Genomic DNA, 17,600 nt, shown 5'->3' with positions numbered 1-17,600 from the left:
GTACTTAAATATTAAAATTATTTATAATTTTAATTTACTCGAGAAATTTTTCATCTGAAAAATTAACTTTTTAGGTTATAAATAATAAAAGTTAATAAGGTTATAGAAAATAATTCTTCCAAACACTCACGAGACATTACAGTGACAGACACGCAGTCTGACACTGCGCCAAGAAAATCAAAAGGTTTTTCTATTCTACCCGGTGGTCGGTAGAGTCCGCCAAAACTGTTAAATTTCCCCCCACACACTACCAGGAATTACTTAAGGTCAGGCATTCATGGTTAATTCTTTGAGGATTAACTTAACGTATATAGCCGCCTTAACGTGTGGATGCATCTTGAGGCCAAAGTTGCAGTGTCATAGCAATGTTTAGCATTTAAGTGAGCAATGTTAGTTAAAAACAGAAATCAGATTCAGAAAGAAATTATATTAAGTTAAACATTTTTAGAAATAATTTTTGATTATGTTAGGAATAATTGTAGTTTATAAGTGATGGACAAAATATATAATAATAGAGCTAGAAGCAAAAAAGTGAAAATATTAAAAAATTATATTTAGCGGATCACATTTATTCACAGCGCTATTGCAATATAAATAATATAAAAAATTGCATTTAAATTTAAAAATATAATAAAGACAAAAAATCAATAAAGTTTATTTTTAAACAAGAAAAACTCAAGTAACATAGTGTAACATAGTAACAAATAGTGATTATCTGCATTCCTTGCAAGGAATGCAGATATTAACTAAATATCAATCATTTATTAACAAAAAGGGTAATTTCCCTGTTACAGGGGGTGGTACATTTGTTAATGAAAGGGCTACAAAAAACTTGAAACAGTTTCCAAATTATTATTAGACTTATACTCTTATTTGACAATTGATTACAGACAATTCTTTACAGAAAATTTCCAAAATGGCAGAAACCGCACTTGAAAAAACAACGGAAATAGGTGCAATATCGCCACGTGGCTGCACTTTAATCACAGAATTGCCAGAAATAATTATTAATACATTTCAATACTTGAAAGATGAAGAATTAGATGCAGGCAGCCAAGTATGTACTCTATGCAGAGATATCATCGTGAACATAATGTATCAGCGAGTAACAATGATCACAAGGGTAATTATTATAACATTATTTTGTTGATTAAATCCTATGATTATATAATTGCTACAAACGCTCAAAATTCCAAAATCGATTAACATAAGTCATTTCTAAGTTATGGAATTCAGTTTACGAAATATTAATTACTGAAACGGCGAATTGTACTTTCTAATTTTGTTAGAGTTTACATGAATTGAGCGTAAAATTTTGAGTTTTCTCTTTCTGATTCTAAACATTTGTAGATTTCTCAGTCATCGATGGATTCAGTGCTGTCTTACCTCGAAGTTCGTTTCTCTCCGTGTGGTGATTTTCCATTTATTTGTCTCTATTAAACTTTAATTTCATCATTTTTTATGTATTTTACGCAAATGGCGTAAAAATAGCCTATAGTTTTTTGGCTGCAATATACTTTTTACGACAGCCTTTGTTATTTAAAGTTGTAACTATGTTTTTGATTTTAAAAATGTTTAATGAAACGTCGATAATCTATTCTTTTCAATTCCGTATACGTATGTTGAAATCTTAATTTTAAATTTGAAAAATGTTATCAATTAAACAGCTTTATTGTATATTTATTTGTAGAAAGTTAGTTCAAACTGTAAAAGGAACTGCAGAGTTTTTTAAACATTAACTTGAATACATTTATACAATACTTTTACAATAATTGAATTGCAGTAAAATAAGTTTTCATTAATTAATTACGTTATGTAAATAAATTTACATTTGCTGTAAATATTTTGATTTATTTAAACAGAAAATTCCTCTTATTGCAATAATCACCGCAATACACGAATCCGAAAATCTACGTCCCTACGTTGGGTTCAAAGATCATTTTCAATACAATTGGTTTGTTTTAGGAGATGAACCTGAACTTACGATTCAGTCTAAATATGGTCTTATTGGATTCAGAGAAAGCAAACTTGCTTCTATTCCAAGTCATAAGTATATGTACTTTACGCATTCATTGAATCGTAAGTAGTTGTACTATATAAGTTTGAAATTATTTATCAATTGTTAATAACAATCACGTTTTTAATTCCAGGAAACTCTGTCACACTCCCTTTCCCGGCACATCATGAGTACTCTTCAACCGAAACAACCGAAATACAAATATTGATGTTTCCAAAAATTCCAGGTTTCAATATTTCTAATTATTCGTTCAGTCTACGCGGAAACGAATCTATCCTTCGTGACAAGTCAGATTTGATAAAGGAAATAAAAAATGTTTGTCACAGAAATAATATACCGGACGAACAAACGAAATGCGTCGTCTTTTACAAAGATATTGCAATATATTCGTTCGAAGACGAAACTGAACATTTGTTAGGTTTTACAGACCACCGTGATGTATACAGGCTCACACTATTTCATGATGAGAAAGTGAATGCTTTTCCTGTTTATATTCATATTTATGCACACCAAGGAACTGGTTATACGACTATCAAAGAGAAATTGGAAAGACTGAAATATTCTGAACTGAAAATGGTACAAAAGAGATGTTTCGCGTATATTTTTCGTTATGCGTGTACAGATTGTATCGATGCGGCAACTCGAGCATTTAGAAAAGTGTTTCCTTTAGTGAAATACGTTACTTATAACTTTTTACCGTCCTATTTATCAATTATCTCAAGCGAAGAAGAGTATTTTCATGTAGTGGACGACGATTCGATTCCCTGCTCTACATTAATGGTTTTCGTCTGGTGGGAATAAATTTATTACATTAAACTGGTTTTGTTAGAATTTCTTTTGTCTTTCATTCAGAGTATTGTTCTACAGCAGACGTTTCAATTCTATCTGCACGTAGGCCACACCGAATGTCTCAGTACTTTTCAATGAGCCGTTATAATTGATTTTTTCTTATTAAAAATGAATAAATAACCACGTATGAGTTTTACTAACACCACAAAATTCTATAAATTGAAGAGTATGAAATCACTTTTCTTTATTGTAGTACCGCTTTTTTAATCACGATTAGTATAATTTAAGTAATTTTAGTTAACGGATGTAAAACATATCAATATCATAGAGTTTTTTGAAATTCACTTTGGATAATTAGGTCAATTAAATGGAGGTGTTAATCAATCTTTCTGTGGTGCCGAAGATCATTTCTTTAATCGAAGACTCCTAATTTTCATTAGAATCAGTGAACGTCACATTCTTCGTCACAAGCTAAACAGCTCATCAAAATGACAGGTGTTTATATATGGATGTTTTGTATAACAAAAAAAAAATCATTGGCTAACTTATTTACAGTGACTCTCAAACATCATAAGCGCTTATCTACTGTAACTTATTAACACTTGTAATTTTCAAATATAATTTAATAATTAGGTTTTTTTTCGTAATGAACTACGTTAATCAGAAAATTAGCAGAACTCATTATATTGACAATGTATAACCGGGCGAGTTGTTTGTTTACACACAGAAATGCTAACTTCTTCCGTGAAGGAATAAACTTACGAGCACAATAACTTTTAATTGTGTAACATTATTAATTCGTAATGAACTACGTTAATCATAAAATTAGCAGAACTCATTATATTGACAATGTATAACCGGGCGAGTTGTTTTTTTACACATACAAATGCTAACTTCTTCCGTGAAGAAATAGACTTACGAGCACAATAACTTTTGATTGTGTAATATTAATTTTAAATAAAAAACTAATTGCTTACTTATTAAGAAACCATTTCAGATATGATATAAACACGTGGTTTTGAAGTAATATAAAATACTTCAAGTTCAAATCTTTTTTATAAAAAAGATTTAAAATTATTTCATAATGCTCATGTAACAAGTTTAATAAATTATCGAAGCATTAACTTCGTTAAAAAGAGTGTAAAATTTACAGTAATAAAATACACTGAGATCAAAAGGATGTTCAGATATAAAGTATAATACAAATCAGATTAACATTATTTGATAAACTCCTTTACATAAAAAGTACTCCTTATGTAAAAACGTAGGAATGACTCGAGAAACAACATTAATTACAATTCACTATTTCGTTCTTCGAGACACTATTATGTATGGCTTAGAATTATAAAATTAATTCTAACATATTTAATGAATGACAGGTGAACATAGAATTATCATGAAATCTATTCTTGTTATTAATGACTGAAAAATCCCATAAAAACTAGAGAAAACAGATTGAAAAGTAAAGCTCAGCGAAAATATCTAAATAAAATAAACTTTTTAAGTTGTGGTGTAATAATACTGCAACCAGATCTGAAAGTAAGATTACATGTGAATAAAGTGCACATTACACAGATTACAAATACAGAAAAATTTGGATGAAGGAATGCCATAACAATAATGAATCGAGAAAACAAGCATCGTTAAAGAAAAAGGCTTCCAGCCGTACAGTACTTTGTACCTTAACGTTCTTTCGTTCATACTGCTAGAACATGCTCTAACTTTCAGCCAAATTGTTGTGGATGCACCGATTTTAAAACCGTTGAATGTAAGGAGTGCTGTATTGATTTTCAAACTTACTTGTAAATATTATAGCGGAATTATTTCCTCTGTATAGAATTATGGCTTCACTTATCCACATAACAGTTTATTTATTTCATTGAATAAATTTTTCAGACTTTCTTTGGTGTTATGCAATAAAACTATATCATCAACATATCTGGTGTTATTAATAAGACTCTCATTAATATCACTCCATCTTCTACCTTCTCAAATGCCTCTCTCATCATCCAGTCGTTGTAAAAGTTAAAGACCACATCCTTTAAGTCTTAAAGAATCTTGAAGTAAACTATCCTTTCACTATTATATTTTATCAATTCTTTCACCGCATTAATTTCTTTACTCCAATAAAATAATTAAAATCTTTTAAATTTAGGGATTTCTCTTCCTTTACCTGATCATTACTCAGGGTAGTTCATATATTTACTCAAAAATGTTCACTAACTTTATTCTTATGTTGCTTATTAAATACCTTGTTGTTAACAATATCGAATGCCTTTTCGTAGTCGACAAATTATAGACATAGGCGTAAGATTTTATCGTTTGCAATCATTTCTTTACCTATTAGTGTTAATAGTGTTATTGCTTCTCTGGTTTAGCTATTCCTTTTTAATCCAAATTGCGTGTTGCATATCTCTACGTTTATAATATATTTTATTCTTATATGTATGATATTTATCAGAGCTTTGGAGACATGACTTACTAACCTTATATTTCTGTCTTTATCACATTCCATTGACTTTGGTTTGAAAATAAACTAGACCAGTCAACAGGGATATTGATTACTCTTAGAATTTGTTGTAGAGCAGTGTTTTTCAACCTTCTTGAATACGCGACCCTTTACAAGTTAAAAAAATTCTGGCGACCCCCAAGAGCCATATTAAAACTATATCAGTGATTTTAAAAACAACGTATTTAATTTTCTTTCTGTTGAGACCTAAATATCGATCGAAAAACCAATTGTACTTTAAAATAAAAACGCAAAGCCTTCTCACTGAGATTGTATTTTTATTTATTGTAGTGTAGGACCTACAAACACTTGTCTTTTTCTTTAACCCGCGACCCCCGTATAAGGCTTTGCGACCCTCTGAGGGTCGCGACCCACAAGTTGAAAAACACTGTTGTAGAGAGTCTTAAGACGCTTTCGCCTCATTTAATTAAGCAGTTCTCCCTGTATTTCATGAATTCTCTTTAGTGACTCTTCGATATATGCCTTAGAAATTCCGAAACTTCCATGTAGTCATGTTACTACATAGTTTTTTCACCTTGATTCTTTTCTTCCAAATACAATACAGTTGACCCCCTATAACGCGGATTCATATAATGCGGATTCGTATATTGCGGCGAAAAAATTGCGACCGTATTCGTATAAAGACGCTAAAAGAGACTCGTAAAATGCGGTAAAACGTCATCGCCGACTCGTGTCGCGACAGGATTGGTCGAATCTGGACCAATAGTGGACGAGCAGCCGAACTACTTACATGCTACGAAGAGTTTAGGCGGGTAAGTTGAGTTTACTATCATCTGTACAGTATATAGGTCTAAATTAAGTACTGTAAGTCTAATACAGTACTGTAATTTTATGCATTTCTTGTGAAAAAAAAAACATTTCTTATTCAACGGCCATAAAAATTATTTATATTAATGATGTCTCCAAAGTTCAACGAATTTTTCGCAGAAAAATAACTTATCAGAAAACGCGGCCGCCGTTTGTGCGCTGCTCCGCGACGAAAACAAGCTTAAGCAATGGCGTGGTCAAACGGTGCACACTCGGTAAGCAATCCTACAATTTTTTGTTTATAGCATAGTTTATACAGATTATTCCCAAAAAATTATACGTGTTTTGGAAATGTTAAGTGAAATTAGTCTAGAATCGATTAATTTTATGGAAAAAAACCTTTCAAACAGCCGTAGTCCGTAAACTGCACACGTGCCGGGCTGTGATTGGCTCATGTATTTAAGGATTCCTACAACGCAAAATTCTTATAAAGCGGAACGTATCTACCGCGTTATAGGGAGGTCGACTGTATTTTTCTTTTCATCTTTTATACAGTTAATTTTTGTCTGCCTTCTCTTACCAAAAATTACATCGATAGTTTCGTATTTTTTCCATAAATATTTAGATATGTTTCGTCTTTTCATTTTCATTCAAAGTTGATTTAGCCAATCCTCTTTGGCTTTTCTGGCCAATGTATTTACCTGTGTATCCGCTGTCTTGTAATTTTTTTAGCGAATGTTTTGTTTATGTTTTTATATTTTCCTCTATCGATCATCTTTTGTAACAATTCCTCTGTGACCCAACTTTTTTTTCTTTTCTTTTTCATCCAAAACATTTGTAGAACTTTTTTTAACTTTAATTTTCATGTCTTCAAAATTACTTCTAGTCAATTTTTGTGTAAAAGTTTTGAAATCTATTGCTCAACTCTATTTCTAGTGGCATGTACAGTATTTTTCGCGCATACATACGCCGATGCGGATAGTTATTCCCTTCTAAAAGTAATTAAAAAGAATAACTATCAGAAAAGACTAAACATATATTATTCTATAATACATTATATTAATGGTAACATTTTAATATTATTCTAGCTTGTTACATCCGGCGTTGTTCAGGTTTATAAGAGACAAATTAATAATAAGGAAAAAAATGTCATCCGAAATACATTAATATTCGAAAAGCGATCCGGTGTTGAATAGGTTGTGATAGGCCCTCATGTGATCGAAAGTGCTAATTTTAATATCAGATACATGTCATATAAGACTTGTTTAAATTTAAAAATTTTTGTAAAAATGCGAGAATAAATTACTTTTGAGTGATAATAAAGTGTTAAAGCTACTTTTAAGTGTTTTGAAAGATCATAAATTTCAAAAATGCATGTGGTAACCCCCATTTTAAGAGCATAATCAATATGTCTATAAACTACGTGAATAGTATTTAAATAGCGATTTTCATGAAATAAAAAATTATTAGAATTAAGAAAGTACTATTCAGCAATGAAAATGCCCCTAATTGTTAAATGTAGAGTACCAAATTGCCTACTTAGAAAGTTTTTACAGTGTAACACTGCAATCGACCCACGCGAGTGCTATTCGTTGCAGTAATGATGTAGCTCGTCTACTTCCCTCTAATTAACTGTCGTAGTAATTAAGTGAATATAGTATATATAAATTTCTTTAAACTATAGATAGATTATTCTTTTTTAATTTTTTGTCAAAAGATAACGCTAAATGTAAATAAGAACATTTTCAAATTATTGGAATGAGTTTGGTTTATTTGCTTACGGCAATATAACACATGGGAGATCTGTCAAAGGGGCCTCTTGGGCGATCTATTCCAGAATCTGGCCTTTATTTCGCTGCTACTAACAAATAAAAAAATAAAATCTCCACGTAGCCACCCGTTGGCCATGTGCGGACCTACGACCATTGTTCGTTGGTTCTATCCACTTGGTCACTGGCGAGAACTTATCGAAATTAAGAAAGTAGCATTAAGAAATGAAAAGCCAACAAATCCAATGTAGACAGAAATTGATATACAGTAGAGCCTCAATTATCTGACTCAATTGGGACTGGGGTTAATCGGATAATTGAAAAGTCGGATAACCGAAAAGTATGAAAAAAATCCATTATTAGTGTAGTATATTATTATAACCCATGTAATTAGTATATTAGTACTGTATATCACTATTAACATACTTCGTGTTGAATTTTCATCGATGTTAAGCCGAACAAAAATTTTTTAAAATAATAATCGTCGCTATTATATCGTTAATAATTATAAAATTAAGCCTCGTTTAAATACTGGCTCCCTTTCATGGTCGATCCAGTGTTGCCAGCTAAAACACGTAAAAATAAACTTAAAGTAGCCAAGACATAACCAAATATTGTAGCGCCACATCACTAGCAGACATTTGAAATTTGCCGACTAGGACGGTCGGTTAACCGAGGTGTCGGTTAATCGGGAATCGGATAATCGAGGCTCTACTGTAAATATATACAAATTCAATATTTTAGAACAGTATGTACGGTATTATTTAAGTTAGAAGTATGTTAACGTAATTGCCAAGTTTCGTAGCAAAGGGTCTAGGGCTTACTAGGAATGAATAGCGAACAAACAAATATTCTCATTTATACATATGTACAGTACGTATTTAAGATCTTATCTGAAAGTATTTCAAATAAATAAGCAATTTTTTTCACTTAAATTTACTAATACTACACAATTAAAAGTTATTGAGCCCTACTTGCCGAGTTTTTTTTCTCTTTATTCAAACGTTTTCAGCAGTGGCGTACCGTAGTGGGGGCGGCAGGAGCGGCCCGCCCCGGGCGGCACTTTTTAGGGGGCGGCAAAATTTTACAATAAATAACAATAATATCTTGTAAAAATTTGAAACATCCTAATCTATACTTGTATTGCGCCTATGATAGTGCTATCGTCCGAACAGTCCGGGAATCGGCTCGCCGGGTGAACTAGTAACTTTTTCATCCGAGGAATTCCTGCGAAACCTGTTGACTTTTTTTTGCTTGTACCATTCATTTGCGTTCATATACACCACTAATATCCAATAGAACTATTTTAAGCAGGTCGCTGCACTACCACTGAATTTTTCATTGCTTGTTCTCTGATAAAACCGAATTTTGGTGTTTTAAATTGAAATACCTAAATAAGGGAGACGAAATTTTTCTCCGCCCCGGGCGGCTGACACCCACGGTACGCCACTGACGCACAAGTGTTTCCTGCTGAGCACATGTGCTTGTTTTAAATATTTCTTGAAGATTTCTCGGTGATGACGTTTTACATGCACATGCTGTGTCGAATCTGTTGCTTTACACTGTTTAAACATTACGTTACAAGCACGTAACGTTTGTGTTTTCGTGTTATTCGCCATGGTTCCTAGAAAATCTCAACAAAAGCTAAAATCTTGAAAAGTCGACAGAGAACTTAACGAAATGTTACGTTGATATCATTTTATTTTTGAGTGACTCATTGAGAAGACTCACCCAAAAAAGTTAGTAGAAAATCTTGAATCCAGTGGTCAAGTTAAATGGTTTAGTTCCCCGCTCGATAGTGGTCAAATTTGGTCATACGCATGCAGTGGACAAGAATCGAATAGAGGAGAGAGTGAGAGAGGTAGATAATAATTGGTTATTTCTATAATTATTATCCTCCATTTTGTGTTCCAAAGGATTACCATTATACTCCTGAAAACTTTTCAATAATATATGATGTGTCTAAATCTAAATATATTGAAATCGACTTTTGTAAAAAAATAAATCGTGTGCATAAACACTAATGTGTCAATTTTAACGGCAGGGATGGCGCACGACGTCATTCTTCACTACACGTTTGTGATGCATTTTACGAATTCTTAATAATCTAATATTAAAATTAAAATAATTTTTAGCTATGCAAGATAAGATTAAATTGAACGTAGTATTCTACCTACAAACCAAGCGTATCCGGGTAAAATAGAACAATCAGCTGTACTTGTATAAAAGAGTGGCAACAAACTTGTAACTGTAAATCTGGCACTCACTTTGCTATAGGCCTATTAACTTAACCGATGATAGTAATGTAAATGTATTAAGTCAATTAATCTGAAGATATGAAGAAATCGTTCGCGCTCTAATTTTTGTTCATGAAATCATCATTTTTATGTTTATTTATTTATTTTCTTTGTTTTGGTGTGAGAATTTTGAATAAAATTTTATTCTCTTACAGTTAAAAAATGTGTTTAATAACTTACTTGTTAGAGTGCATGTATGAGACTGTTAAGTTCCCATGAAATTGTATAGAGGTCATTTTCCACTTATTTCACTAACAATCTTTCTTTTTTTATGCCACGAATGTTTTATTTTCAAGTAATTTAAATGTCGTGTTAAAATTAATACAAACATTAATATCAATGAAAATATATGAATAAAATTGAAATATCTAATTACCCGTGAACGCGACGGCTTTTATTAAACGTATCTTCGCTTCGTTTTCACGTCGCCGTCCACAAGCTAACCATCGCCTGTTAAAAAACACCATTTAAAAAGAAGTTCATTATTTGATTGGATAAATTATAAGTGTAAATATACAGCCATACTTTGTTGTATCAGATTTACGATTTCAAAGATTACTAAAAAACTCGTTCTTAATTACAATATTTTTAGCAGAAAATATGTACAGTATATCTGAAAATAACATCCGTGATATATTTCTAAAAGTTCAGTCAAAAATTCAGAAAGCTATTGATGATTCAAAATATACAGTATTTCTTTAGCCGCTGATATTTGGACAGCAACTACAAATAATTTTTCTATTTTAAATGTAACATTCTCACTAGTTGAAGGATGATTTTCAGCAAGAGCTGTTTTGCGAATTGTTTGTTCCCTTTGAAGGTTCCCATACAGCTACACGAATCAGTGAACAGACTAGTATAAAATTCCCACGTTGAGAACACATCAGTGGTCTCTCGTTGAAAAAATTGTTCTATTTTTAAAACCATTCGAAGAAATTACTGTGGAAACCAGCAACAGAGAAACCACCTCATCTTCAATAATTCACACAATAGAGAAATTATTCTCTGAAATTATTCTTATTATCAAAAGTAAAGAGCAGTGGTTCCTTTAGTGGCATTAATACCACAATAAAAGGACTAGAAAATTATTCCATATAAAAAGATTTCCAGCATATATAGAAAACAAGTCTTTATGGTTGTCATCCTTATTAGATTCAAGATTCAAAATTAAATTTCAAAAAATAAGACGGTAGAGGAAATAAAAAGATGGACAATCGATGGCTTAGATAATGTTGATAATTCAAAATCTAAAGAAGATTTAAATTCTGAGGCTTCTGGAGACGATCAAGATGGAGAAGAGTTTTTCTAATTTATTTGACGATTTAGCTTTTGGTGAACGAAAGAATGAATAAGAGCATGTTTTTAAAAAGGAAGAAAAAACGAAACAAACGATCAAGAATTAGAAAATATTTACATTTACCTCTTATACAAAGACATAGCAACCCATTTTGTGGTGGAGAAGTTCAAAAGAATTTTTTCCTAATTTGNACCCCTAGGCAGATCGCCCAAGTGTTGCGTTGCCATAACTTAACAAATAAACAAACAAAACAATCCGCCCCTTCGCCATGTTTGTGATCTAGCTTCCGCTTGCTTAGCTTGCACGTCATTTTTTATTTGACAGGTTTAAACTTAATAGAACTACAGTATTTTTATATCATTGACAACGTTTAAAAAGACGCTTTTCTGGCGGACTATTCTCGCAGTCTGACACGACCAGATACTGCTTTATAAGAAGAGAAAGTTTCATTATGTCAAGATGCCGATCCATACGAAGTCAGCATCTTTGTTATAGATCAAGAGTTGTGGCATAAAGTAGAATTTGGTGACATCACAAACTATTTGGTTTTGACGACAAATTACTACACTCGTTTACAAATGAAGGCTTACGAATATCCTGATTACGTGTTCTTTCATAACGCCGCTGATGTGCAGTTGGGTTGTGGCCACTCTCATACCTCGTGTTTAATGTTGGCACCCAGTCTGGTGATGACTCATCAAACAACCAGGAAGGTTTTCCTTTGGGGTAAAAAACTTTTTCATTAATATATTATTATTAATATATATAAAATTATTAATATTAAAAATACTTATAATTATGGTATGTTATATATAAATAATAAATAAGAATTTGTCGGGAACAACTTGAAGGTCACTATATAATTACTGTTTGTTACTAATGTAAAAAAATACATTGTAAAAAGAAGCATGTTAAAGAAACGTTAATGTTGCTCACCAAAATAATCTAACTTTGCTATCTGTAAGTGAACATTGGAAATTATTGGTTTATATCTTAAAATATACACATTTTTACTGTATTTGTGTAAATTAGAGTGGAAAGATAACTGGCTCAAAATGCATTTCTAATCCTTCATCTGCTAAGTGATTATTCTTGCTTAACACTTTAATATTAACTCTACTGTACATTAATTACAAGCAGACATTAAGAAAACAAATTGAAAGGTGAAAAATAAAGTTAGAACACAATCATTATCTATTCAAATTAAAATTTGCGCTTGTTAAAATTATTTAACATTATTTTTTCGGTATTAACAAGAGAATTTGTGAACTAGTGAATCGACTGGTACACACTTTATGATACTCATGCAAAAGTGTATGTAATCATTTACTGATGATCAGTAATCTGATTTATTTCTCACCTGAAATGAAATGTTTCTGACAAACTCTTGTATTGATATTTACTTTATACGTATTGAAATTTTTCTGGTTAATTCTCGAGAGCCATGCAGATTGCCTTCGTCGTGAAATCTCCTCAGTTTGAGGTCCTTGATGATAAATAATGCCGGGGATTTAAAAAAATAATGTTACTTTGTTCTTGATTAAGCATTACACCCAACAATTCACTATAGTGATAATCGTGAGGAATAAACAACACAAGATTTCCAGCTAATGCGCGTGTAAACACAAATAAAACGTAAACAAACCACAAAGGTGGCTCCGAACAATTGCGCATGCTAATGACGTCACTCGTGACGTCGACTGGAAACTCTATTGTTGCGTTAACCAGGGCTGTGGAGTCGCGTAAAAATCTACCGACTCCAACTCCGAATCCGACTCCGACTCCGAACAGGAGCGGACTTGTTACCGAAAGAGACCCGGAAATTCTGATGTCATCACGTGACCTCAGAATAAAAGATTCAATAAATAGAATTCTAATAAAGATAGTGCGTAGAACATTTTATTCCAAAGCTAAAAGACTCCTCTAAGTAATATATAGGCCTAAATATGTATTCGATAACTTTTACTTTTCCGGCTGTTATATATAACAGAGGAAAAGTCTAGCGCTCGGTCAAAAATGACCCTTTCCAAATTTTTACATTTTTGGACTCAGGACACCTTGAAATTTCGAGATATGCAAAAGATTCGACGTTTTTCTTTCTATGTGTGTGGCATGGTTTTGTTCACTCTGTTTGAAGCCTAATAATTTCTGTGGTCAGAGTGGTTGGAATCTGAGTCACATGAGGACACGGGAGTTACTTATTAAGCGTCAAAGTGGTTGAACTAAATCATGTCCCCATATACATTCTAACATCTTAGACGAGAACATCTTAATGGGTTTTACTGTACTTTTTAGCCATTTTAACAGTAAAATGGCTAAAAAGCTTACTTTGAGGGTAGAGACGAGTTTTATTTTATTTTATTTTTTAAATTTTGAACGCTAATAACGAGTAAAATATTCATTAAGAGATATGACACATGACTCCTTTTATGTCTTCACCCTGTCGACCTTTAATTAAGAACCAAAATTTAATACTAGCTGTTACCCGCGACTTGGTCCGCGGAGGTTTTGCAAGCAAACCCCATTTACATTCAATATTTCAATAACCACAGTAATTGTTAGGTCTATATAACACCTACCGCTGAAGAGAATTGCCGAGAATCAAACGAACTATTTTCAATTTAATCAATTTTCTGGAGCGTTTACAATCGTTCTATAATCGAACCAATATGCAATAACAAATTCGAATTTNTATTTAATTATAATTTCATGGATTTTATCCATTAACTTAAAGTTCTGCATGGAATCTACAATGTACATACTGTTGTTTGTTTACATTTCCTGTATTTTATTTCATAGTGCTCATAGCGGAGCCAAGGTATGCATTTATGCCTCCGTAAATAAATTGAATTGAATTGAATTGTTCCCTTGGAAGGTTCCCATACAGCTACACGAATCAGTGAACAGATAAACATAGTTCTTGAACGGTATAAGTTGACAAAAGTCATAAGATATTCTTAGTACTGTAAGATTCCGGAGCAAATATGGTAGCTGGAATCAGGAATTTAGAGGTATTATCATGCTTTACACATACATTGCAGCTGACACTAAACGAATGCATATTTTCTCAACAAGATGTGAAAACTATAACCACAGTTAATAGAAATATTGTCACATATTTTAATCATTCTGCTGTAGCTGTATGAAAATTGGAAGATTTGCGAGACAAGTTAGGTTTGCAGAAACACAAATTAATTCAAGATGTTCCTACTCGCTAGAATTCTACTTACTACCAGTGTTGCCGTTCCTAGTACATTTGTACTTTTCTGGTACATTTTGCCCTTTCCAGTAAATTGAAAGTACATTTAGATTTTTAGTACATTTTCAGTACATTATAATATTTCAAGTACCATTTACGGTACAAATTAATATTTCACGCCTTAACGAAAAAATGAGAAAAAATAAGTTTAATAAAGTCTCACTAGTGTCACTGCTTGCTAATTTAAATTATCCAATCACAACATACAAATGGTGTGTGTCCGTCGACGTCAGCAACATAGATAGTTGCACGTGTAAACGGTCTTGACTCAGTGGTCTTCTTTCACACGTTCAGTTGTCTGCACATTCTCATCAGGACCTTGACAAAATTTTTCATGCCACGTGGTCCAAACAATTCAACTCCGTCAAACAAAAATAATGGACAGGTAAGGAAATCAATGATTTTAAACTTTTGTCGTCAATAATATCAAAATATCCGTTAAGTCAGAAACAAATTATTACAGAAAATAGTTTTGAAATTGTACGAGTATAAATAATATAAATACTTTTATATTATTTTCTACCACTATAATTTAATTCTTAAATTATGAACTTCAATTTTAGTAATCGTAGTAAAAGAAATAAGGGTTAATGTTACGTATGGTTCCAAAATGGCCGCGCTTCCGACTGTTCCAAGGTCTATATAAGAAGGTCAGGACACGCGTGATCTACTTCTTGAGCTGCCATTTTGGGGTTTTTTGAGTTGCATGTTTTAAGCAAACTTGTACGAGCAGTCAGTTTTATATGACATTAATTAAACTAAAATTGCATAAATCCTGTAATTTCCAGTCAAAAATATAATAATAATTTCGGATGATTATGCAACCCCAATTTTATGTAACGTTTTCATCAAATAGTTTAAAAGAAACAAGCATCCTTATCTTTTGCTGTCATGATTGAAATTAATTAAATAGGTACTAAAACTGATGCAATTACGTATATACCACTTCGTAAAGTGATGCAATAACATCAAAAAAATTTAAAGTATAATAAAGAATAAAATAATATAATATAACAAATTTATAATTATTTTTTTAAAGCACGATTGGTTATAAAATTAAGATGAAATTCAATAGTATTATTAATAAATGTTGTCAATGTAATGCTCATTTTATAATAAGTAATAGATGTGTAGATATATTTTTAATTTTAAATAGCTTTCAAAAAATTCCAAAAATAAAATTTAAAATTAAATTATTTGACAATAAACTATATATATATAAATTACGTGCCTATATATATATATAGGCACGTAAACAAAGTATTCATAGAACTAGAACATTTTGAAGGAAAATAGTACATTTTTTGAAGGCGCTTCAGTACGTTTTGAAATTTTATTGCGGTAACACTGCTTACTACATGTTGCAAAGAAACTTGGAACAGCAAAAAGCCCTTGTGCATATATGCTATATATAAAATTCCCACGTTGAGAACATATCAGTGGTCTCTCGTTGAAAAAATTGTTCTACTTTTAAAACCATTCGAAGAAATTACTGTGGAAACCAGCAACAGAGAAACCACCTCATCTTCAATAATTCACACAATAGAGAAATTATTCTCTGAAATTACTCTTATTATCAAAAGTAAAGAGCAGTGGTTCCTTTAGTGGCATTAATACCTCAATAAAAGGACTAGAAAATTCCATATAAAAAATTTCCAGCATATATAGAAAACAAGTCTTTATGGTTTTCATCCTTATTAGATTCAAGATTCAAAATTAAATTTCAAAAAATAAGACGGTAGAAGAAATAAAAAGATGGACAATCGATGGCTCAGATAATGTTGATAATTCAAAATCTAAAGAAGATTTAAATTCTGAGGCTTCTGAAGACGATCAAGATGGAGAAGAGTTTTTCTAATTTATTTGATGATTTAGCTTTTGGTGAACAAAAGAATGAATAAGAGCATGTTTTTAAAAAGGAAGAAAAAACGAAACAAACGATCAAGAATTAGAAAATATTTACATTCACCTCTTATACAAAGACATAGCAAACCATTTTGTGGTGGAGAAGTTCAAAAGAATTTTTTCCTAATTTGAGCAAAATAGCTATGAAATATCTAAGTCCCCCAGCATCTTCCATTGAAAGTGAAAGAATTTTCGGAGTTGGAGTTAACATTTAATAGCCCTGAAAATGGTGAAATTCTCATGTTTTTGTATTACAATTTAAGGGTTTTAAAGTTTGAATATTAAATTTTTATTTGTTTTATATATTTAAAGTTTAAACTTTAAATAAAACAGATAGATTTGAATTATACCTTATGATATGTATTGATAAAAGAAATAATTTAAGTTAAAATTTTTTTTAATATTTAGATTGTTATGTAGTAAATAATAAATATATAACAGAAATTTATTATCTTTTATTACTAGCCTTATACGTGACATGCTAACAAAAATATTAAAATGCAAAATTGGCCGATTATTAAAACCGATTAATCGGGAAAATGGCCGATATGGCCGATTACCGATTACTTACCGATTAATCAGTGCATCCTTAGTTTTGACAACACTCGTTTACAAATGAAAGCTTACGAATATCCTGATTACGTGTTCTTTCATAACGCCGCTGATGTGCAGTTGGGTTATGGCCACTCTCATACCTCGTGTTTAATGGTGGCACCCAGTCTGATGATGACTCATCAAACAACCAGGAAGGTTTTCCTTTGGGGTAAAAAACTTTTTCATTAATATATTGGAATCCGATTTCTTACGAATCCTTCCAATCACAACCCGACACGTATCAAGTTTACGGACTATGGCTGTTTGAAAGATTTTCTTCCATAAAATTAATCGATTCTAGACTAATCCGACTCAACATTTCCAAAACACGTATATATTTTTTGGAAATAATCCGTATAAACTACGCTATAAATAAAAAATTGTAGGATTACTTAC

General features: G+C 31.6%; 1 protein-coding gene across 1 annotated transcript in view; it reads left to right on the top strand.

Annotated features, from left to right (window-relative positions):
* The window catches only part of LOC111623030, a 9,361-nt gene extending 6,504 nt beyond the window's left edge, over window positions 1–2,857 (top strand). Inside the window, exons 2-4 of the mRNA XM_023365509.1 lie at window positions 905–1,123; window positions 1,863–2,079; window positions 2,151–2,857. Of these exons, the coding sequence (XP_023221277.1) occupies window positions 917–1,123; window positions 1,863–2,079; window positions 2,151–2,818 (1,092 nt within the window). The 5' untranslated portion in view covers window positions 905–916 and the 3' untranslated portion in view covers window positions 2,819–2,857. The remainder of the gene's footprint in view (window positions 1–904; window positions 1,124–1,862; window positions 2,080–2,150) is intronic.
* The last annotated feature ends 14,743 nt before the right edge of the window (window positions 2,858–17,600 follow it).

Source organism: Centruroides sculpturatus, unplaced genomic scaffold (genome assembly GCF_000671375.1).
Source record: "Centruroides sculpturatus isolate CEXI.00-Female unplaced genomic scaffold, Cexi_2.0 scaffold351, whole genome shotgun sequence".
In the NCBI taxonomy this organism is placed as follows: Eukaryota; Metazoa; Arthropoda; class Arachnida; order Scorpiones; family Buthidae; genus Centruroides; species Centruroides sculpturatus.
The sequence above is the reverse complement of the archived record's forward strand: the minus strand, read 5'-3'. Positions and strand labels throughout refer to the sequence as shown.